The sequence below is a fragment of the Wyeomyia smithii genome, chromosome 3 (assembly GCF_029784165.1).
Source record: "Wyeomyia smithii strain HCP4-BCI-WySm-NY-G18 chromosome 3, ASM2978416v1, whole genome shotgun sequence".
Taxonomy (NCBI): Eukaryota; Metazoa; Arthropoda; class Insecta; order Diptera; family Culicidae; genus Wyeomyia; species Wyeomyia smithii.
In genome coordinates this window covers 218,435,570-218,460,005 of record NC_073696.1, presented here as the reverse complement: position 1 = coordinate 218,460,005, position 24,436 = coordinate 218,435,570, and the positions used below count along the sequence as shown (strand labels likewise).

Here is a 24,436-nt window from a genome sequence, read left to right as displayed (position 1 = left end):
CACATTCCACATGGACAGAAAAATCCTTCCCTCCCTCCTCGTGGACACTAAAAAACACACCTTCAAGCGCCTCCTCCTTTTTTGCCCACGTGGTCATTTTTTACAAAAAAAAAAGAAAAACGTTTGTCTCTGTGGTTTGTTTAGTAAGGTTTAGTAAGTTAGCAAAGGGGGTGGCAAAAAATAAATAACACCGAGACGAAAAAAAGAAATATCTTTGATCAAAGTTTGTGTGCAAGTTATGACGTTTGTAACTTGCACTCAAATAAATGTTGAAAAATAACACTTTATTATTATAAGAGTTTATTTCGCTTGCCTTTCGACGACACTCTCGCTGTCACATGACTTGTTTGTTGCTAAATTAAGCATTTATGCTGTCAGAAAACCAATGAAATCAACAAAAAGGTTCGAGCTTTTTTTTTTTGAAGGGGGGGGGGGGGGGTGACATAAAATGAAAATAAAATTTGTAACGGCCTAAATGAACATAAAAACCCAAATTAATCCACCTAGCGGTCAGACTCAGCCTTTCTCATTCAAACTTATTATTTGTAAAAATAGATTTACATGAATGCTTAAATCCAATAAAGGTATATTCACTGTTTGAGTTTTGAAATATTGATGTTGTTATTAAAGTATAAAATATGAAATTTGACGTAATGTTAGTGCTTAAGAAATAGCGAAATAAAAGAAATGACTCTTAATTTCGAACAATTTAATCACGAGCGATACCGGGAACGTTCAGATAGTACGATACCACATTTAAATCATGTTGAGGCCATATTGATCAAAGCAGGTATAGTGTTGACTAGTCTTCATAATTCATAATTCATCAGTTAACCCTTAACTAGCCCGTTCATCTGGAATCAATATTTTTCAAATCGGTTGTGTAGTTTCTAAGATAATGAAGTTTCGTGATTTTCACATTTCGATACATTAGAGACGAAGTTACAGTCCGATTACAACAAAATTCAATAGGGTGTTATGAGGCAGCTAGACCTTTCAAAGCAAAAGCAAAGCCTTGGTGCTACATTCCGTATCGGAACTCGACCTTCTGTTTATTATACACAGACTTCACAGCCAACTGTTAAGTGTACAGGACAATTGCGGGGCTAGCGCTACGATCCTACTGACACTAACAGTCTCTCCCGAGACGAGACTCGAACCTACGACGGCTGGCTTGTTAGGCCAGCATCGTACTCAAGACCAGCTGGGAGACGCTAGACCTTTCATTTGATACTAATTCTGTGGAAATCGGGTCAACCATCTCTGAGAAAAGTTAGTGAGTCCAAGTAGTCTTCGGAATATGTTTCTTTTCATAGCTGGATTTCACATTTTTAAACATAACAGGCAGAGTAATAACCCGTATGCAAAAAAAAAATTAGTGTCTTATGGGGCAACAAGACCTTCCATATGACACTGATTTTATGAGAATCGGTCCAGCCATCTCTGAGAAACATGAGTGAGATGAAATAGTCTCCAAAACACGTTTCTTTCCATAACTTATGAACCACAAGTTCAATCTTCATAAAATTCGAAAGTTAAAGGTTTTTTAGGTCGCCCGTTCATTTGAAACCAATTTTGTTCAAATCGGTTGTGTAGTTTCTGAGATATTGATGTTTCGTGATTTTTACATTTTGATACATAACCTCTAAACTAGAAATCAGATTACAATAAAATTCAATAGGGTCTTATAGGGCAACTAGACCTTTCAATTGCAATTAATTTCATTTAAATAGGTTCAGCCATCTCTGAGAAAATCGAGTGAGATTGGAAGAGCGTTACACACACACATACACATACACACACACATGCAGAAAATGCTCAGCTCGTCGAACTGAGTCGAATGATATACGACATTCGGCCCTTTTGAGCACTTTTATAGCTTTAGTTTTTGCAGTGATTGCTATATCTTTCTAGAAGAAAGGTAAAAAGTGAAATGATAGAAATGACTTTTAATTTCAACTTCAATCCCGAGCAAGGCCGCAAACATTGAAATAGTACAATATCAAATTTAAATGATGTTGAGGCCACATATTTTGATCGTAGCTATAGTTTTAAACAGCCTGCGGGTTACGTTTCTTTCTATAACTTTCAAACCACATGTTTAAACATTATGAAACTCATTGTTTAAGGGTTTAAAAGCCCATTAATTTTGATTCAACTATGTTCATAGCTTCTGAGATATAAGAGCGTTTTTCACATTCTGACGCAGCGCCAAAACTAGAAGTTTGATTACAATGAAATTCAATAGCAACCTAAGTGGCAAATAGACCCTTAATTTGACACCAAGATAGAAAGAATCGGTCAGACCATCTCTGAGAAAAGTGAGTGCGAAAAAAAGGTGCACATACACACGTACACACCCACACACAAACATATACACTGATACATGCAAATATGCAGAAAATGCTTGATTCGTCGAACTGAGTCGATTAGTATATAACATTCGGCCATTTGGATCGCTTTTCTACCTTTTAATTAGCCAGTGATCGTTAGGAGAAAGTCAATATTTTTACTTTCATTATGTGATTTCACATTTTTAAGAACAACGGACAAAGTTACAATCAGATTGCAATGAAATTCAATAGCAACCTATGGGGCAACTAGACCTTTCATTTGACACTAATTTTGTGAAAATCGGTTCAGCCATCTCTGAGAAAAATGAGTGAGTTTAAACAATCTCAGGATAACTTTTCTTTACATAACTTTTGAACTATATGTTCAATCATAAATTTAAAAGTTAAGGGTTCTGGAGATATTTCGTGATTTTTACATTTTGATACATAACCTCTAAACTAAAAATCCGATTACAATGAAATTCAATAGCAATCTATGGTGCAACTAGACCTTTCATTTGCAATTAATTCTATGAAAATCGGTCCAGCCATCTCTGAGAAAAGTGAGTGAGAAAAAAAGTTGCACATACACACACACATACATACATACAGAAAATGCTCAGTTCGTCGAAAGGGGTCGAGTGGTATATGCCATTCGGCCATTGGGACCACTTTTATACCTTTGGTTTTTTCAGTGATTGCTATACCTTTCTAGGAGAAAGGCAAAACGTGTTGAATAACGAAAATAAATTCTGATTCAGCTTAAAACCCTCCAGACCAGAAAAGCCGTAAAAGGAAAGAATCCCATCAATGTTTTGAAAGGCTCAGAAACATATAAAAAAAATCAGAAAAAAGAAGAAAAAATTTTAACTGTAAATGATTTCAAAGTTGCAAGAGACTAAAAACTAAAATAATTTCCAGTGATGCTAAAAATTTTTGATAATTTTTTTTTTTTGATTAAAGTGCTGAAATGTTGATCTCGGGTTGGTTGATTCAAAAGAAATAAAAACTTCTTGTCAAACCAGCAAGGAAATCCAGATACTTGAAACGCCTTTATAGTCTAGAAGAAACGAAAAGAAATATAATCACAAGTTATGCTTTGAATGATTGAGAACACTTCTAAACGCGAAGAAAATCAACACAATAGACTCCAAAATCTTTTTTAAAATGACTTCTAGCAAAACAAAAAATAAAATAAATAATAAAAAAAATCAAAAACAAAAAAAAATTAACGGTAAGTCTAGTATGGCGGAAAGTTCAACAAGTTCACAGGAAAACAAGAAAACCCAAAATATCAAGCATCAGGAAATGGCCAAAATCTACTATCAAAAATTTATCCCAAATTTACCTCAAAAAACTTTGAAACGTTTAAAGTAGGAAGAAACCATACAAACGTTTATGTTGAAAAGCTTACTTAAAATCCAGGAGATGTCGACACAAAATAATTATAAATATAACTTTACGTGAAACCAAAAACCTTTACGTGAAACCATTCAAACCTTTTCTAAACAAAAACAAAGCTCCAAATTTAGCCCAAAAAAAAAATATTTCTGTTGAAACCAAAAATGAAAATGATCTCAAATTTGGTTCAAATTATTAAAGTAGGTAAAATGCTAATTAGGGGAATAGGTCAAAAAGAGAATTATTTAAACTCAGCCTGATGGTTGAAGGATGCTTTAAAGGGGTTATATCCCTTTTTAAATTAAAAAAAACGAAAATTTTTTATTGCATTATCTTGAAGTACAACTTCTTGAGAACATTTTCACAAATTTTAATAAAGATCTGAGCAATAGGGAGAAAGATAGAGCGATTTGAAGCGCGCCTCTTCACGGCCGCATAAGCTAAACTTGAAACTTTATACGCGTTTATCTCAGAATGGTGTTTATCAAAAAAAAAAAAATGACTGATTGACTGATGACGATTGCGATAAAACTACTTAACCGATTTTCTTCATCTTTTTTTTTAATGTTCGTTATTAAATTCCCCGGTCGTTGAACGATCGTTTTTTAAAACACGAAGTTTAACTTTGTCGGAAAAAAAGTTCTATGCAATTTTTAGTGCTCAAAATTTCTTCGGGAAAAAAATCCCGTTTGCACTTAACAAAATACTAATACAAAATATCGTTCAGATACCCGGCACACTTCTAAACTAATGCAATAATATAAGTTTTTCGATTTTAGTTGATCTGCTGGGTATCTATCGTAAACACCGCAAACCTCTGCAAAAAAACAACGTTTCGGGGAAGCGGCCATTACTCCACAAATAATCGATATTTCTTATTAACAAACGAGTTATTTTTTTTTGTTGATTAACTGAACTTTCAGAAAGTTACTATTTTTATGCAATAAAAAAAGTGCTACACGCTTCAAAAAATTCCAAACTTTGCTCTTTTTTCTCGAACAAAAAGGATAACCGCTTAAATAAAAAAGGACCAAAGCAGGAATTAGTTCCAAATCCAGCTAAAAGTGGTTCCAAAAACGGATGAGATTAGTGACAAAACTTAATCCAAACTTAGCTCACAGCCTAATTGGAAGTGCTTCAAAGAGTTGAACAATGTTTATGAAAAATAATTTTAAATTAGCCTAAAAAGACGAAATTCTTGAGAATCTTTCCCAAAAAAAGAAGAGGGCACAAATAAAATGATCTCGAATTGATCTCAAATTTAAATCAAATATAGCGAATAACGACTCTAAAAACCAGAAAATCTGAAGAGTTTCTATGATAAGCCTAGGTATATTTTTTGGTAGTTTCCCTATTTTTGAAAAAAAGGTGTCCAACCCTCCCAGCTGGTCTCGAGGTACGATGCTGGCCTAACAAGGCAGTCGTCGACTGTTTGTGTCAGTAGGATCGTAGCGCTAGCTCCGCAATTGTCCTGTACACTTAACAGTCGACTGCGAAGTCTGTGTATAATAAACAGAAGGTCGAGTTCCAAATCGGAATATAGCACCAAGGCTTTGCTTTGCCTTTTTTATGTCCATGTGGACATTATCATTACCTCCCCCCTCCCCCTCCTCTCCCCTTCCGAGGACAAGCGTGGACACTTACGTACCGTTTTTTTTCTTACGGTGTATATTTTTTCAAAACAAATAAGTACTATCTACAACTTTGCTGAAGACATGACATAAATCAAACAAACCATTTTGGGTCAAATAAAAAAAAAAATTTCCAAATAGTTTTGAGATATTTAATATTTTGTGACAATTTGTAAAATTTTTCACAGATTTTCTCTGTAGTGTATATATTTTTAGAGTCGCAGTTTTATTGCCTATTACTTTGCCGAAGTCACTATTTTTTCTGATATAGATTCACCAGTTACATTTTGGGATATATCTTTTAAATTTTATTCACCAGTTACATTTTGGGATGTCTTTTAAATCAGTCAACACCAACAATTGATCTCATAAAATGACTTATTATCGAAAAAAAACAACTATGAAACTTACTAACCGTTACTGTGAATTGTGGTACCCTCAGTCAACTCGGAAGTGCGCAAAGTCTTCAGAGATTCACAGGAATTTAAATTACCTTACAATTTTACGTTTCTCGATTATTACGTCTTATTTCTCAAGTTTGTTGTAACTTTCTTAGTTAATGTTACAGTCATGGAACATTTTTCTTTTATCATTGTGAAATTTTTCAAAACCGCATTTATTAATAATGTAATGGAAATCCGGTTCAATTCAATCAAGCAGCTAAAGATTTTATAGTTAGTGATTTAGTTTTAATTTTAATTTAATTTTAATATTATAATTTAAATATTTTATTATTTAAAATTGAAAATTATTCATAATTTTCTAACGACAGTGCGATTGCGTTTGAGGTCGCATACAGCACAACAAATAATTACTATAGCAATAAAAAATTTAGCAAAGCTGGCTTGATTTACAAGAGCTGACATTTTAAAGTTAGCTTGGCATAGCCTGCCTACTGCCCATAGTTGCACTCCGTGATTGGTCGAATCAACAAAATTACAAAATGAACCAGACGAATGGTGCTTGGGACTAGCATTACATTCTCATTGTGCAATTTTCACTGGTTCACAACACTTTTACCACTGACTAATAACGACACCGGCCACGCCCAAAATGCGATACTACTTGGAAAAGAAAGGGATGATGATACTCGTTTGGTTCAGAGACCGCTGGGACCACTGCACCTCTACGAGTATCACAGGATTTTTTTTTTTTTTTGTTAGGGAATTAGGATTACGTTGTCCATTGATGTGAACTTTTGTAATAATAAATATCACAGTATAGGAATTGTATTAATACGAAAGGGCACAGCTCTGGTCACTTTTAGTGAATGATATTACCCGAAATAAAAATTAAAAAAAAGAAGCCTATTGCGCGATAAAAATCGATTTTTGTTTGAGTAAGATTAGGTAAAATAATATCAGGCCGTGGCAGGTAATGCGGTCGCGAATTTCGCGCGCGGATGTCTCGAACCGTACGATGAATCTGAATCTGTTGCCTGGCCCTGAATATATGTAAAAGCAAAGCCGAATACTAAACTGATGATTTTGGTCAAGTTAGCTTGATTTGCGGTACCCGGTATTTTAGGAAAAATTTGTTCAATTTGTTATTTACCTATCTGAATGTCGGTATTAATAAGTTCTACAAACTACGCGATACAGATCTGCAGGAATTCAAACAATAAACTAAGTGAAATACTAAACTAAAAAAGAACGCTCCTACCAGTTGTAATGCGATCCAGATCCTTTTCATTCAATCCTTTTTTTGTATCCTTTACCGATCATATTCATCTGTCTAGTATCACTCGACTTGGAAATAGTTAGAAAAATTCGTTGAACATTCAGTATCCTTGGCTCCTGTTGTGGAAAGTTCTCCTGATGGCCACTTCAAGATCTTTTGAGGAAGGCTTCAGAAGCTTTCAGAGGCATTATTTTTTAGTTTCTCCCTGATTTGATCAGGAAAAAAACCGCGTCGATTCACTTTGATCTTCACAAGAGCTGACATTTTAAAATTGAGGATAAATAAAATAGGCTTAATCAATATTTTTTTCATGCAACTGCAGATTTGAATTACTTCTTTATCTTTATAGCCTTATTGTCAATTTACCATATAACAGTGGCTTGCAGTGCCATGACGTCTATCAATTGTTGTTTATTTCTATTTTAACACTCAAAACGACACACAGCAAGTGCAATATTAATGCTCAACTCTAGCATCGTCCATAGGTTCCTCGCTGAGCCGAGTCAGCAGCAGTAGCCCGAGCAGCACACCGACGGACTCGGAATCGCACGGCCCCGGTGGCGTCAATCAGGTACACCTCTCCAGTTCCCACTCGCAGGCCTACAGCTTAGGGCCACTGTCGTCGCACCACAACTCGACCGGCGACCACGACAGCGACGAACTCGGAGCCCTCAGCAGCGGTGGTAGCATCAGTGGCAATGGCATCCCGCCGCCGATCGCCAGCCGACCCGAGAGGACCAAGTCAATCGTGAGTATCGAGAGTCCGTTATTTCCGTTCCCCCCTATCTTCGCATACTCATCATCATCGGTCAGTCATCGTTTGAAGTTCACAATCGATTGCAATTGTCCATGAAATTCTACAAAACGGACTATGAAAAAATAAAATCTTTCAGGCGACCTTTTTCCCGTCGGTTCTTTTACCTCTCCGGCTGCTTGAACCCCGGTGGCTGCTAATTGAGCGGAATGTCGAAAACTAGCATAAATCGAACAGTTTTACAGCCAGTCTGGGGTCATCGTTCGGAAATAGAGATTTGTTTGTTTGCTTCCTAGCCATTTTATATCTTTATTGTTTAACTAATTGATTCTAAGCAGTACTCTGCCAGCCTGCAATTGGGTGAACGTTCAGGGTGATGTAAAATACTTACTTAGATAGATGTTATCTGAGAAGTCTGAGCTTCCTATGACATGTTTTTTGAAAATGTTAAGTAGATTTTCCATAAAAAAAATACCACAGATTATTTGGTTAGTTCAGATAATGCAATTCGTGCATTTCGTAGCTTTGTTTCTTTGTACAGAAAGTAGAACTCACCCAAAAATGAAACTCCGTAACTGGCACGTAATGGACATGCATACCGGCACAGTCACAGTGGCGAGAGAGCATTCTTTCATTCCACGATTTTCTTCTCTAATCGTTTCGGTTCCCACTTCTATTCTGGTTTTGTCCCTGCCGCGCTCGCAAGGGTCTGCCCCGGTCGGGGGTTCCTGTTGCCCACAATGCACGCACTTCCGTTTCTTGTAAGAAATTTTGTAACATTCTTTACCTGATTTGTTTTGCCTTGGCTTCGAAATGTATTAATAACAACCGTAGACACTGAGAACTTTTTTTTGTTGTTGCTGCACTTTTCTGTAATTTCCTTCACTCTTCCCACGGCCTTGCCCTTTGTCATTTGCACATGGGCACCTTCTAAAGGTTACGAAAAAGGTGCTGTGGAAAGAGAAAAACCAAAACAACTAAAGATTTGTTGGAGGTTCTTAATTCCCTTAGGAGGAATTCGGGTGACCCTTTCGCTTCGTACTGCGATGGTTAGTATTGAATAGGCATTTGAAGATGTTAGAGGTGTGTTTCTAGCTCAGGTTATTTGTTTTGCGAAATCGGACTAATGTTTCAGGAAATATTTACCGTCACTAATGCCCTGCACCGCCATGTGTCCAGTTTGATCGACCGGTTATCGTTACTGCTGCTGGTACGTATGAAGTTTGTACGCAAAGAGAGCGCAAGTGTTCTGTGTAGATTTTGAGATCCCTTCAATACGTTATTCGTAACTAATTTTGTGAGAAGACTGAAATTAACAGTGTAAAGTTGTTGAGATAGGTAATGTAAATAGTGTGCGAGTCATGGAACACACGACGATTGGGCTTTACTATTTTCGTGAAAAAATTGCGGATGGTTGCTATGCAATTTATCAACAATTTTCTGTTTACAAAAATTGTCGTTACCGAAAAGCTATGACATATTTTAGTGCGTCTTTCATCGAATAATTTCTAGCTTTTTATTTTTTGTTTTATATCTCATGTTCATAAAAACTACGGCGTAATTTTTATGTTTCTCTTAAACAACGAGAAGGCTAGCACAAGACGAAACTCGAACATGTTCTAAAAGAGATTAAACAACCATTACTTTTAAATCGAATTGATAACATTATCTTTCTCTCAATCTTAGTACACGAGGCCTATCGATGAACCGACGCCGATCTCACCGCCAATACCTCCGCATCTCAGCAGTAACGCGACGACCGGCGTCCGCAGTCCCACGTACGACAAGAACAAGAACTCGACGACGATTCTCACATCGACGGTGAACACGAACTCGACGACGGCAGCACAGGCCCAAACGCCGGTCTCCGCCTGCAATCTAAATAACGCCAACAATCAGCCACAGCAAGGTAACGAAGATAATACAATACTAACAGTAGTAACAACAACTAGCAATAGAACCGACTCACTAATAACGGAAACGGCCACGACAACGGTCTCTCCGACTACCATATCGACTCCAACGATAACAGCAACTACGACAACAACCCCAACTACTACATCTACAACATGTCATCCATCCTCACCAACAGCGACACCAACAGGCACAACGACGACCAGCACGACGGCAGTGCCGCCAGCAGGAGGAGGGGTTGGAGTGACCACCACGACACCTACGGCGAACAATGAGCCCAGCACACAGCAACGCGCTAACCTTAAGAAGAAGAAAATGTCCGACGAGGAAATTCTGGAGAAACTGCGAACTATTGTCAGCGTGGGGGATCCGAAGCGGAAGTATAACAAGATGGAAAAGATCGGTCAAGGTGCATCGGGAACCGTGTATACGGCCATCGAAAGCTCAACTGGTATGGAGGTAGCCATAAAGCAAATGAACCTCAGCCAGCAGCCCAAGAAGGAGCTGATCATCAACGAGATACTGGTGATGCGAGAGAACAAACATCCGAACGTGGTCAACTATTTGGACAGCTATCTCGTGTCCGAAGAACTGTGGGTAGTGATGGAGTATCTACCGGGAGGCTCGCTGACGGACGTTGTGACAGAGACTTGCATGGACGAGGGTCAAATAGCGGCGGTGTGCCGCGAGGTACTGCAGGCACTCGAGTTCTTGCACAGCAATCAGGTGATCCATCGAGACATCAAAAGTGATAACATTCTGCTCGGTTTGGATGGCAGCGTGAAGCTCACCGATTTCGGCTTCTGTGCGCAAATTTCCCCGGAGCAGTCGAAGCGAACGACGATGGTGGGCACTCCGTATTGGATGGCACCGGAGGTGGTCACACGGAAGCAGTACGGACCCAAGGTGAGATCAATATCACGATGTTTTTATGATTTTATTTAAATTCCCTGCTTTCGTTTTTCTCAACACTAACCAACAGGTCGATCTCTGGTCACTCGGGATCATGGCAATCGAGATGATCGAAGGTGAGCCGCCCTACCTGAATGAAAACCCACTTCGGGCACTTTATCTTATTGCCACCCACGGTAAACCGGAAATCAAGGAAAAAGAGCGACTCAGCCCGGTGTTCCAGGATTTCCTCGACCAGTGCCTAGAAGTGGACGTCGATCAGCGCGCCACTGCTTTCGAGCTGCTGCGGGTAATATGATTACAATTCTGCTCTTAAAAGTTAGAACCAATAAACAATCTATCTTGCAGCACCCATTCCTGAAACTTGCCCGGCCACTGGCAAGCCTGACACCGCTGATTATGGCAGCTAAGGAAGCAACCAAGGGACACTGAAACGAGGCCAACACCAGCACCAAGGATGGCGATCCCGAAGTTAAGGAAGCAGCAATCGTTTCCTAAAATTCAAATCGAGTTGTATGGATGTAACGTGTGTATACGTGTGATATGAGCTACTGCAACAGTATAGATATGAGTGGACCCAAGAAGTCAATACTCTTGTGGATCGTAATGTACGCGTAGGGGCAAGTCGCTTAAAGAATGAAAAGTGTAGAGCGAATATTACGATGAGAACGAGCGCGAGCGATTAAGTCAACCAATTTTAGGCATGTAAGATAACTAATGAACTATTGCAAGTACTATATTTAAAACATGTTACAATTAAGAAGCAAAGTCTAAGATAGTTGTTACAACGGAAGTGTGTTCTTCCTATGCGGAACAATAACAGAGAGAGCGAGAAAGCAGTGCTAGAGAACTTTTGAAAAGAAATCGAGGTGGAATCAAGCGGTGAAAATCATAGTAACATTCAGCAGTGCGGTTAATTGTGGTGTGAAACAATTGTGCAGGAAATGTAAATATAGAATACAGGCGTTAAGGAATCAGGTAAACAGCAAAACCACCAGTTTTTGCATTGAGTTTTGGTCATCCCTCCGGCATGCGAGGATGGTCAAGAGACTGAGTACTTGTTAAGGAGCCAGATAGTGTGTACAGCCAGCCGAGGGGAAGCAAGTTCAAGTACGCTCAAATACATACAGCAAATGGAAGAAAAAAAGTAAAACAAGAAACGCAATTCAACTTAATTAAATAACAAACCAAACAAAAAACGCGAAGTGCCTGCACCAAGTGTATGTGTCCGCAGAATATTAAACTATAAGCCACAATCAGCAAGCAAAACATAGTTTGGATAATTTACCCACTGTTTAAATGTGAGCTTGTTTCAGAGGCATTGACGAAAAATTTGCTGTTTTCGTTGTTTGATTGAGAAACAAAAAAAAAAGTCTAAGTATTAATCACTAATGAACTGAATCTTCTGCTTTATGTTAACAGTTTTGCGCTAGTATCTAGTTACTATTGCTAACACCGCTACGTACTAACCGATTGCTTATCGATCGTTTTATTGTGGTAATATGCAACAGATCACAAGTCAAGCCAGGACACAATACGATTTACTTCTTTTTACACCTGTTGCAATACGTTGCATAAGTTTCGCATCGTTTTCTAACACGATAAGCTTCTTGAAAAAAATCCAAATATATGGAGGCTTATTTAGCTTAACTCATCGTTAGTCCCGTTATGAATTTTTAAACTGAATTCAGGCTAATCCTCGTTTTCACCTCAACTAAAACTTCGTTGTTCAGAAATACTCATGCATGAGTTTCTAGTTTTATTCATACTGCATTTACAAATATTCGTAGAATTAATCAAATAAGGCAGCCAAAAAAAAAAAATTAAATCTGAAGCCCACAAAACTGCACGTGAACAGATATTGCGCTGTCCTCAATGAAACTTTTAACCATAGCATTTACTTGTGCTCTCCAGTTAATTTATAGTATGAGTTGCACAGAAATTAAAGAGGAATCGTTTGCCTGGGAAATCACTGAAAAGCCATAGCCAAACTGAAAAAATAATAAAATTGCATATTTACATCTAACAAAGTGTTTAACATGTGTCCCCGGAAAATTTATTTTTCAGACCGGCTCTTAGCGGCTCTAAAAATTATCAACCAATTGCTTGCTTGGTTACCTGATGTAAGAAACATAATTTTTGAGCTAAAATCTACCTAAGGTGCTTGTCTCCCAGTCATTGGCAAATAGCAAATCCCTCAATTCCAACACGGTGCGCCAATAAGTCAATAAATTGATAGTCGTTATAAATCGTGGTATTCTAAAAATGAAGTCTGCAGGATGACGAATGCAGAGGTTAATCAGTTTAGTTTCTAGTTTTATGGTTAAATTCGTACAACTTATCTGCTACTAGCTAGAGCAAGTTTTCTTTTTCTATCTCTCAGTGAACGAATTGAAAATTACGCAAAAAATCGCGTCATTCGATGCCAACATTGGTACCTGGCGCCGAGTGAATCGAGAGCCTAACAAGCCGTCACAGATCATCAAAGCGGCATATCTACGAGGTTGAGTGGTACGCAACAGTACGGTACAGCGGATAAGCAAACATCAGAGCGGATTAATTCTACATCTACCAAAATCAGCGCCTAAATCTAAATCTAATCAATGATTGCAATTTATTAACATTCTGTATTTATGGTACATACACGCATGCGTAATATAATTAGTGACAGGAAGCAGAGAAGTAAAAATGTAAACTTTAAACAAATTTAACAAGCTACCGACGCAAAACCAATTCGCACTCGTAAACTGCGATGAACCGAGAAAGTATATACCTATATATACATATTAGGAAATAGTGTGAAATGCTAAATATATATATATATGTATAATCTGCAGACTTACCAGTAAAAAAAAGAGAGAGAAAAAATATCTTAAGTAAAAAGGTAAGTGTACTATTGGGTTTAGTTTGACAACACTTATTGTAATTATAAATTATATGCAAATTGAAAACAGAAAAATCTACAATAACTCAAACCATGTATCAAACACACGTTTAGAATGAAAAAAAGTAATGAAATTTAGAGAAGAAACTAAACGAGAAGCTTTTTATAAAATAATCTATCCCAAGCATTTTTCCAATTCCGAATTTTCATGCCGGAGAAAAATAATGTTAAGGTAAGTCGTTTGGAAGTGTTATTTTTTTGGTGGTTAATGGAATAATAGACTTATGTCGATTGACGGAACCAACATAAGACAAGGTAAATTTTGGAACTGACTATTTCTCGCGTGTCAGTTCCAGTGTTGTTGTAGCAATCTTCTTGGTTACTTCACAACCTCAAGGTAGTGAACGAATTTAGAGTATAATTGCAGGCGCATTGTTGCTTGTACATGCCATTTTAGTCTTGATTTAAAAAAAAGAATATCTTTGCGACAGAATTACAGAAAATTTACCATGCAACCGAAATTACATAACGGGGTAGACTTAACCGGTAAAAACAGATTATAAAAACAAACATGTAAGTTTGTTATTCTTTTTCCCTTATAAAACAAATCAATTTAGGTTCATAAAATTGGATTTAAACTCAAAGTTAGGTTTGCATTTTATTAAAACTAATTAGCAGTTAAGATAATTCTTCTCTTACAAAAACGCTATCGGAAGCAAAAGAAGTCTTAAGATGCACAAGTTATACTGTTTTTTAAAAGCACGTTTTTCTTCAAGGCATCCGTTTTGAGCAAATTCTAAGCATAAAGGCAAAGCAATGCCTAATAGTGATTTTCTTTATTCCACTGTGTGCGGGCAAAACTGCCGAGGAATAATGAAACGTCATCGCCATTTAGGACACAAGTAAGAAAGAGATGCCAGATAACAGTTTAGATAAAAGTTTACGAACTTAGCACGTGCGGTGGTGGGTTGAAGCTGACAAATTTTACAGTGCGCTTCGGGCAGCACGCCAGGTCAAAACTGGGTCAATATCAAGCGAATAAAGAAGGGTTTTGACAGTAGTTAGTGCGCTTCCAGATCAAAACGAGGTGAGCTGGTGGAATAAAGAAATTCGCTATAAAGCTAAAACCTTCAGAGATGTTCTAGTCCTTGAGATCTGTCAAAATGCATTGAATATGCAGGGTATCAAAAACCTGGAAAATCGGAATGTCAGGGAATTCATTTTCCGATCAGGGAATATAGCAAAGCAAAGCCTTGGTGCTACATTCCGTATCGGAACTCGACCTTCTGTTTATTATACACAGACTTCGCAGCCAACTGTTAAGTGTACAGGACAATTGCGGGGCTAGCGCTACGATCCTACTGACACTAACAGTCTCTCCCGAGCCGTGACCCGAACCCACGACGACTGGCTTGTTAGGCCAGCATCGTACCTCGAGACCAGCTGGAAGAGTTCAGGGAATATAGGGGAAAACTGAAAAATATTCAGGAAAAATTTTTAAAACCAAAACGCGTTTTTTCAAACAACTCTTTAGCGCAAAAACTGTTTTTTCAGCACAAAACAAAACGCTAATTCGGGCCATCTACTGATCGGTTTCATATCCAATTGAATACTTTATTCACTGAGATTTTAGATTTGCGTTGATCCACGTTGTACTTTTTTGTGCCGAATGCTGAAAAATATCAGGGAAATTATTGTTAAACTTCAGGGAAAATCAGGGAATTTGATTTTGAAAACTTTTTCGCCACCCTGAATATGAATTAGTTGAGGTTATTGTGAACAAAATATTTTTGAACAAGAAGAACTTTTGCATTCAGTATAGGTACATGTTTCATCCTCAGACAGATTTTTAACTTGTTTAGGAATATGTAGAATATAACAAAAATGTGCTTTAGAACGTATTATCGCATACAAGAGCTTCATGCTATCATAATTTTCGGAAATGAAATAAGTGTTCGGTGATGATTCGATAGTTAATACAAAGGAAAATGAGTTTTTATTAACTTATAAAAAGACAGCGCCAAATTTGTCAACAAGAAGGAAAAACAATGTTTTTATAACAGTCGAATGCGTCGTAACAAGTATCTTAACGATCTTAATACCCTGGTCATTTCAAACGTTCCTAGCATCGCTCCGGATCAGCCATCCTGTAAAAAAGCAGAAAATAATTACTTTGCCAGCGTTATAATCTAACTTCACTCACCGGTGGATGGTGAGATCATCCGTAGCTTGTATATTACTCATATCTTGTGGCGTGAGAAAGCAGAACTGCCGGTCTGCCTTCTTCTTGGTCTCGTTCAGTAGCAACATTGTCATCATGTGTCTATTAACCTGATCGGTAAAAACGTCATACTCATCTAGAAAATAGAATGGCGTGTCTACGCAGGACCACAGCGCGATTAGAAAGGCAACAGTGGAATAGGACCTCTCGCCACCGGAGAGTGATTTGGTATTCGAAACCGCATTCGAAACGTTCCTGTCGCGTGGGACAACCGATAAGGTTAGCGTGTAGTTTTTAACATCCATTGCTATTTCTCCAACAAATCCACGTAGCTGCATGACAGTCTTAAAGAATAAAAACCTTTGTGAGTGTGCAACTTAAATAACTTTAAGCAAACATACGTTAAATTTATGCTTCACTCGAAGCGACATGTGTGATTTTAGCTTATGCAGATACGCGTAGCGAGCCGAGCGGGAATTCTGCAGTGCTCTGATCACCTTCTTCAATGAGTCCGTGTACCGCAAGGAAGTGTCCTGTTTCATAAGCTTATTGTCAAGGATGGCCTTAACATCGACAATATTGTCATTTTTGGAATTGATGTGTCTAAAAGTAGAAATCGAACAACATTTTTGTACTGCAATAAACTTCATTTACTTACTGGATTCGCTTCTCCATTGAAGAAATTGTTCTTTTCAGCTGATCTTGTGTTTCGGTTACCTCAATTTGGTCACCACGTGTTTGGGCGTCTTGGGTTGCCGCTTCAAGCGATTGTTTCATTTCGGTTCGTGTGGCCTGTAAATTTTTAACTTCATGACGAAGTCTATCTAGCTGCTGCTGTTTCGTCTTGGAATTAGCCTGCATATCGTGCCTCTTCTGTTGCTCAGCATCAATATTGTCCTGAATTTTCTGAACCTCACCCTCGATCTGCTTCAAGAGGTCTCTCTTTTCCTGAATGTTGCGCTCTTGGGCAGCTATTTCCTGTAAACAAGCATCAAGATCCTCTTTAATTTTACTGATCGTTTCATTCAGCTTGACTTGAGCAAGTTTCAGTTCATCCAGTTCGGTTTGAAGAGTGATGTCCTCAGACTCTGCCGGGTATTCGATCACTTTCAGATCGTTTATTTTGGCCTCCACATTGGCCAGCTCACGTTGCTGCTTTGATAGTAGCAGTTGCTTTTCCTTCAAAGCCCTCTGTTTTTCATTTTGCCTCTGAGTTTCCTCATCAATTTGATGATTCAATGCTATCAATTCTTCGTTTATTTGCTGCATCTGTCGTTCGGTTTGCCTTTTCAATTCAGTCATGTTGACCTATTTCAAAATGTCAACTAAATTAAAGCACAACATATAATAAGTGTTACTATAATTAAATTACCTGAAGATATCGTGCTGGTCGTTTTTTTAAACCGTAGCTTCGATAATTTGGCATCGGGTAAAACTCTGCAAACGGCTCCATTACCACAATTTTCTGTAAATTTGTTGGCACATTTTCCTGCTGGCTGGTATGATGCATTGCTAATTCCTGATCAACCACAGCAAGAATTGTTTCAATTTTAACCTGATCAATCAAGCAATTCATTACGATGGGATCGTTCACACTGATCAAATTCATCAGTGCGTGGGCGTTGGGAATTTCAGCAACTCGTCCGGCGCGAATATCGTAGACTTGCTTGTGAAAGCGTCCCGTGATAATGGTTCGCCCTCGTAAATCGGGAAACTCACGCTGGATGAGCTGATTCAGAGCGTTACGGTCGGCATCCGAGTTAACGTAGAAAGCGGTCAATATTCCGGGCCCAATCAACACTTCGATCATAGCAGTCCACTTCTTGTCCTTGACCTTAATGTATTGACCTAGTGGGCCACGGGGCAATTCTGAGAACCGCCGTTGCTCGTGCAGCTGTCGAATTCTAGCTGCGAGAGCAGGCATGTTATTCCCATAAACCGACAGACTATCGCGCGATGTTGAATCGAATTGCTGCAGCTGTGATTCGGTACGAGCTGTGATATAAGAAACAATTTTATTGTGCCTTTTTACATTACAAAAGCCCAAATTATACTCACATTTTTCATGCTGCTTAGCCACACGTCTGTGCAGTAATTCTTCCTTTGCCTCCGTTATCTGACCAAGAGTGTTATGGAGAGAGTCTACATCGCGTTTTGTGTTTTCGATCATGACCTGCAGATCGTCTCTTTTTCCACCCAGTTGTTCTATCATTTCCTCATTACGTCTTTTCTCTTCGATAACCCGATTGTAGCCACTAGGAAAAAAGAGAGGTATCAAACATCACACATCTAGAATGACCGAACAAAAATCTTACGATTCACTGCGCTGCTTCAAATCCGCCTCTAAGCCACGAATATCGTTAGCCTGTCGCTGCAGCCGATCTGTAGCCTTTGCAAGCTGGCGTTTCTTGTCGGCAAGCTGTTCCTGCAGTTGGTGACCAACTTTCCGGGCTTGATTGTATTTCTCTTGTACCTCACCAAAACCAACCTTCTTACCGTCGATGTCGTTTCGAAAGCGTTGGATCGTACGATCTATCTGTTGTTCGATAGCTTCTCGGTTCTGAATCGAGTTCAAGTGGTCCTTCATAGTGTCCAGCTTGACGCGCAATTGTTCCTCGAGCTGAGAAAATTCAGCATTTTTATCCACCACAATTCGCCAACCCATCTTGAGCTGCGCTTCTTTAATATTGTTTTTCAATTTCTCCACTGATTGAAGGTTGGTATACTTTTCTGTCATATCTTGAATTTCTCGTTCCAAATATCGCAAACTTTTCTCATTGCATTCCAAATTGTGTTTCGCATTTTCAAGCTGTGGTGTGCAACCATTAAGTTTACTGGTGATGGCATCGATTTGCGTAGCTTTCAGAAAAAGGCTGTACTGCTTCTTTTCATCAGAATCTTTGAGAAAAGATCGAGCCAAATCTTGATTAAGCACGCATACCGGATTATCAACTTGAATGTTTAGATACAGGATCAGCTTATGCAACTCACTCCGGCTCGTTGAAATGATAGTACCATTCTCGCTTTTCAATTTATAGTTTGTTGCTCCGGAAGCATTAATAGTACGTACAACAATTATTTTGTTACCATAGACGTCTCTTTCATATGCATCGAAACTATCGTTCTCCAAATGAATTTCAATAGTGGCCTGCGTTTCACCATGCTTGATCAGTTCTGTAAAATAATAGAATTAAAAAACTGTTTGATACTATGCTGAATCAGATTTATTTACGTTTTATACTGCTGCTTCGGTTTGTAGCGTTTGCGCTGCACCCGAGTCCAACGGCTAATGCAGCCAAGATAGCACTTTTACCACTACCGTTATTACCGACTAACAAGTTCGCTCTTTTGTTAAAATCGATTATCATATTCCGATGGCACATGAAGTTTTTCAACTGCATCATTAAAATCTTACCGCTCCGGATGTTCTGCTTGATGTCGAAAATAATAGCACGCTCAATATCCGAACACATCTGCGAAGCCACCGACGAGACATTTTCCAAGCTCGGTGATACCTAAAATAAAGAAGCAGCTAAGTATTTTCCACTTAAATTGCATATGAGCAACGTAGATTTACTTCTTCGTTATCACTGGGACTATTCTCACGAATCCGGCTTCGACGCTTTTTCGACGGCGCTTCCGGAGAACTTTCCCGTTTACGTCGACTCATTGCTGTTGTGCAATTTTTCTTTATTTTATTATAATGAAATAATTCTCAAAACCCATTTGTTGCAGGGATTTGCACAAGAAAATTCACGTTAAACGATGGCATCAATATACCACAAGAACACGATCGTTCGTTACCGTTTTCCTTAGCTGTCAAGTTTCGTTTTGTCGGTTTGGTAGACTTCAAATCGATAGAACAACAATAAACAAAAGCCCGCGCGTAATGTTATTTCTCTTTTTAACTGCTTGCATTTTTCTCTTTTTCGCCCAATAATCGATTCAATACAGAGCTGCCAGTTGAAAATAAACGTGAAATGCGTGAAATAATCGAAGTAATCGAGCAAATTTTACACTGGAAAAAGAATCATGCAGAGAACACTGTATATATAGAAAAATGTGAAGGAGCTCACAGTTATGGGAACCACATACATAAATCCAGGGATACCAAATGTGTAAATTTCCCTGCAAAATGCAGATTTTTATCGATTCGCAGTTTGCAGTTTTCCACAATTTTTGAAGATTTTTGTCAGAGTGTTCGCGCAAAGATAATCCCATAAGGAACTGTCGAAAAGTTCTTTACAAAATCAATGCAGCATTTTTCGAGTGGGAACGAGACAAATGCAGGACTGCTCAGGTGCAAAAAAAATTTGCCCACCAATCATAAATTTATCATGGAATCGAAATTTCATTAAAAATGCTCACACACAATATAAGATATTCATTGAAAACGCACATTGTACTGAAAACAAACGTTAAGTCTTGGTTTTTCCATTTATAAACATATTTATTCGAATCGCTGGTACCAGAATCAATGAGGTAGATGGGAAATTTAAGCAGTTTGATAGCCACACTAATTCCCTGGGTTATACCACATACATAAGACATACGTAACACTGACGTTTTTTCTGGTACACGTTGCTCCAAAGTACTCCGTACCTCGTCCTGTCCAACTGCTCGACAAATAATGAACCAAATGAATTTTCTTTTTCCCGGCCCCAAAGATAATCCCATAAGGAACTGTCAAGAAGTTGTTTACAAAATTAATGCAGCATTTTTCGAGTAGGAACGAGACAAATACGGGGCTGCGCAGGTACACTGCCTTAAAAAACAACTCAAACAGTGATTTTATTCAGAGGGTGGTATCACATACATAAGACATACGAAACACTCAGGAAGAAATCTTACAAACAAGTTGGTACAAAATGAACTACTCGAATGGTACACTCAAAATAATTTTCACGTTATAATTACCGGAAAAGTTGCATATATCAAGATGGCTTGACAAGATATTTTTTTTTAATTCTTTTATCACCAATATTTAGTGATTAATTTGTGAGTTCGAAATCCAATTTGTGGTAATTTGTGGTTAAGTGGTTTCCGAAAATTTTTAAAAAAACTGAGTCAAGCCATCTTGAGACATGATTTTTCTTCAAATGAATCGTACAACGATGATATATACATCAATCGAAAGCTTTCAATTTGTGGTTCACGAAAATGTACTTTTTGTAGGTATATTTCATAGTAAAATATTGAAAAACAATCATTTTAATGTTTCGACTTTGTTTATCTCCTTTGTTCACACCGACCGTCAGTGGCGTTGGTAGATGGTAGTACTGATCTCTACCAACCGTAGCGCTTGTGTGTGGCTCTAGAAAATATCGACAGTCGTTAGCTTAAAAAACTGTCAATTTGTTTTGTTTTGATCATTATCGTCGTTGTCGTTTGCGCAACTAGTGACTTCAGTGTTTGTCAAAAATAGGCTTAATTGGAGGTGATATAATGAAGATCGATATTGGAGCATACTTTTCATCGGTTTCATCGCTGTGGCAGCACACACAATCGTGGTTGTAGCGAACGCGACAAACAAATGCCCAGGATGTGCCGCCAATGTCGTATTACCCGCGTACCATGGCAGCTGAGCGGCACTCCGGCTGCTGAAGGACGGCGCTAATAACTATGCCGTGAAACCAATTGAGGATATGCTGAGCCATGATTTTAAGCAGTACAACTTGTTACCACCAGAAAATGTTTGAGCAAGGAAATGCCCAGTTTCAATGTTTAAGAAAACCGAGTAGAGTTTCCGAGTTTGCGTATCATGCTTAAGTTAAAAAAGCGCAAAAAATACGACACAATGCCTTTGAACTTGCGTTGGTTTGAGGAAGAAGCCGAAGCCAAAATGGGAGGAACAAGTGTGTAGCCCGCAAACTTGTTGAGCCACCTGTAGCAGTTGATCTTACTAAAGTGACTTTAGCCGCTAGTAGCAGATCAGCAGTGACTAGCGCTGTTAGTGCCCCTCCAACTAACGGCACCCAACAAGGAAGCGGATTTGCGAAGGAAAAGAGGAAGAACAAGGCTGTCAGAGCTGGGGATGCGGCCACTGTTTAAAGTTCAAAAAAAAAAAAAAAACGACGGACACTAATAAAAAAACCGTTGGCACCACAGCTGAGTTTCATTTACGTCCCTGAAGCTTAACCTTCCTATCCCTTGTTTGTCGGCCGCGGACTCCCAGTTGTGCACCACTGCTCAACGCGATTTGTTACCATCATCTAATTAAGAGTGCATAGTTTTAAATCGATTTTATTCATAACTTAAGAGTCAACTATACTATTTCATTAATGACATTAATCTAATCAGTTTTGATTCGTTAAATGTTTGCTTTTCTTCTTATCTTGAAGCGATTTTGAATGTTATTTGCGCCAATTAATTTTATTGTAAGAGGAACTTTCAACTGAATGTTGCTATATAAATATTCTATTTAGTATAAAATGCTTTACAAACATACCTATTAGCTAGCGTGAGGAGAAAAGCGAAACACAAATGTACGAATAATGAATTTTAAAATGTGTTGTTGAAATTGCAGCATTTTCTCTGTACTACTGCTCATGTTACAGAAATAGCCAGAGTTCCGTATTTGCGGGAGAATGAAGTTTGTTCTTAACCGTTCCATAACTATTGTTGTCCACTCGTGAGCGACGAATCTCTCGTCAATCCTTGTAACAGTAACGTTGGCACGCATTTTCACCACATCCATCGTAAACCGTATCGCTAGAATTATATCCGTTGTATCGGCGATACTGCTAGCAAATCACCACTCGAGACCTACTGCAATTGAAAGATTTTGCGTCAAATTAATTTTAATTCGCGTCTGAATATAACTTACTATCGCTGAAGGTGAAAATTATTGATCCAATGTTAAAGTTTACAAACAAACGAATGCCTCCTAATGTCAAATTCGATTCTGCTGTATCGCTGAACTAGAGCTACACTTTGGCATTACAACTGATTTTTTTGGTTTTCGCACAACACCAGCTTTACTTTCTTTTCTGTCCCGTGTAGCACGCAAACGAAAACGAAAGCACCAGCAACAGAAAAAGTTAGTTGAGTGTAGCATATTTTGACTGTTCGTTTTCAGCTGTAGAGTCGGAGTAAGCGCCACAGCGCCACCGCATACACGGTTAGGGTCAAAACCCATTAATGGATAAAATTTTACCCATTTTTTAATTGAATTGAAGTTACCTAATTATGAGTACGAAAACTACCTGCTTTTGAGTTGAGTTGAAATTGGTAAAAAAAAACCTATGATGGAATAATACGGCTTACCTATCTGAGTGAAATATTCTAGGTTGCGTTCATTATGAAATTGGTAGTTTCCTTCGATCCCTTTCATCAAGAATGTTCGTTATGACCTTACCAGCGCTATCAAGAAAGAAACAGTGATGAAATCACCAGTGTTTTCATGTACTAGTACAAAAAGTTTTTGGGTAGAATTTGGTTTGCTTTGAAACACTCATAGTGAATGAAGCATCTTAAATGATTAGCGAATAGTAAGGTTTGTGATTTTTGAATTCGAAAATCTCCATAGTCTAATGCAAATTCTGTTTTTTGTAGCACTCTTTGCGAAGCAAAACCAACCGCGCGGAAAGTGATATCGCCTACGGGCAGATAACTAGAAAAACTAAAGAAGAATATCAAAGCGGCCCAACACAGCAAATTTGTTACTTGTTTCAGAACAATTTCATTTCAGGATTTGTTTATTAACCCTTTCAGATTCAATTAAGTTATCAAAAGCCTATGGGAAAATACAAGATCGTATCAATTTATGTTATTTGTATCTCCTATTAACAGAATTTTGTAATTCTTTAGCTATGCTCTTCTGATCAGATAAGCTATCAGATGGAAGAAGTGTTGAAGAAGAAGAAGTGCTTTAGCGACAATACTTTTCACCCAGTTTGTAGCTCACACCAGATTACATTTAAGTACTCAATAATATCGAGTTGAGTTGAAAGAATTTCATTTTGGGTAATTTCAATCAACTCTGGATACTATTTTTAAATCCAATACGGTGACTTCCAGTTTTCAGAAATCGAAATGATGCATATATGCCAGAAATAGATCCCTGACGACATTCTTCAATCCGAAGTGGCAACTTAAAATCTGGAGTTGCAACGTCAAATTGCTAGAAAATAGCCAAAAAGATTATTCCGGAATCGCTATGATACCCAGAGATCGGAAATCAAATCCAGCCGCCTTTTTCAAATCTAAAATGGCGATATCCGGTTTCTGAAAATGACCGAATACTTCGGTGGTTTATTGGTTGTTTTTGACGCCAAATCCAAGATGGCAATTTCCGGTTTCTGGATAACAGCCAACGATGATTTGTGGAAGTTATTGACATAAACATATTGATACAAGAGAATCCATCGAAATCTTATCGACTATCATTCCAAAAATTATTAAAAAGGAGCAGTTTATTTCGAATTTATCCCTTGCAATCGTTCTCACATACAATAATGTAAGCCATGTAACAAACAGCCTTATGCAGTTATACCTCATTCAAATTCAAATTAATGACTTTTACGGATACTATTGATTTAGCTGAATCTGAAATATAGGGCCCAACGTTTATTTTACTTTTAAGTTTATTTTATAATGTTAGATATAGTTTTTTACCACCCAAATATTATTAAATTATCTTGAATCGAAAAAATCGATTTCTATTTGTTTACATTTGGCACCATTATCCTTTTCCACGTGCTGCTT

At 38.1% G+C, this 24,436-nt stretch overlaps 2 protein-coding genes and 1 non-coding gene across 7 annotated transcripts in view; 1 reads left to right on the top strand and 2 right to left on the bottom strand.

The window, feature by feature from the left end:
* LOC129730668 (serine/threonine-protein kinase Pak) overlaps nucleotides 1-13,685 on the top strand; it is an 82,169-nt gene extending 68,484 nt beyond the window's left edge. For 2 of the 5 annotated variants that reach the window (XM_055690183.1, XM_055690188.1), the window contains 4 exons: nucleotides 7,519-7,793; nucleotides 9,486-10,619; nucleotides 10,696-10,914; nucleotides 10,974-13,685. In XM_055690183.1, coding sequence (XP_055546158.1) covers nucleotides 7,519-7,793; nucleotides 9,486-10,619; nucleotides 10,696-10,914; nucleotides 10,974-11,057 — 1,712 coding nt within the window. In that variant the 3' untranslated portion in view covers nucleotides 11,058-13,685. The remainder of the gene's footprint in view (nucleotides 1-7,518; nucleotides 7,794-9,485; nucleotides 10,620-10,695; nucleotides 10,915-10,973) is intronic. The other 3 variants (XM_055690186.1, XM_055690187.1, XM_055690185.1) reach the window with 3 other exon arrangements.
* A 140-nt stretch (nucleotides 13,686-13,825) lies between these two features.
* Nucleotides 13,826-13,935, bottom strand: LOC129733507 (small nucleolar RNA SNORA5). Its single transcript, XR_008729583.1, has one exon. It is a non-coding gene; the product is annotated as a small nucleolar RNA SNORA5 (small nucleolar RNA).
* Nucleotides 13,936-15,474: 1,539 nt separating this feature from the next.
* On the bottom strand, nucleotides 15,475-19,583 carry LOC129730667 (structural maintenance of chromosomes protein 6). Its single transcript, XM_055690182.1, has 9 exons — nucleotides 19,308-19,583; nucleotides 18,963-19,245; nucleotides 18,046-18,904; nucleotides 17,789-17,985; nucleotides 17,103-17,725; nucleotides 16,389-17,038; nucleotides 16,132-16,333; nucleotides 15,713-16,074; nucleotides 15,475-15,656 (listed from the first exon to the last, which is right to left on the bottom strand). The coding sequence occupies exons 1-9, from the start codon at nucleotides 19,398-19,400 to the stop codon at nucleotides 15,632-15,634; spliced, it is 3,294 nt and encodes a 1,097-aa protein (XP_055546157.1). The 5' UTR covers nucleotides 19,401-19,583; the 3' UTR covers nucleotides 15,475-15,631.
* Between the last annotated feature and the right edge of the window lie 4,853 nt (nucleotides 19,584-24,436).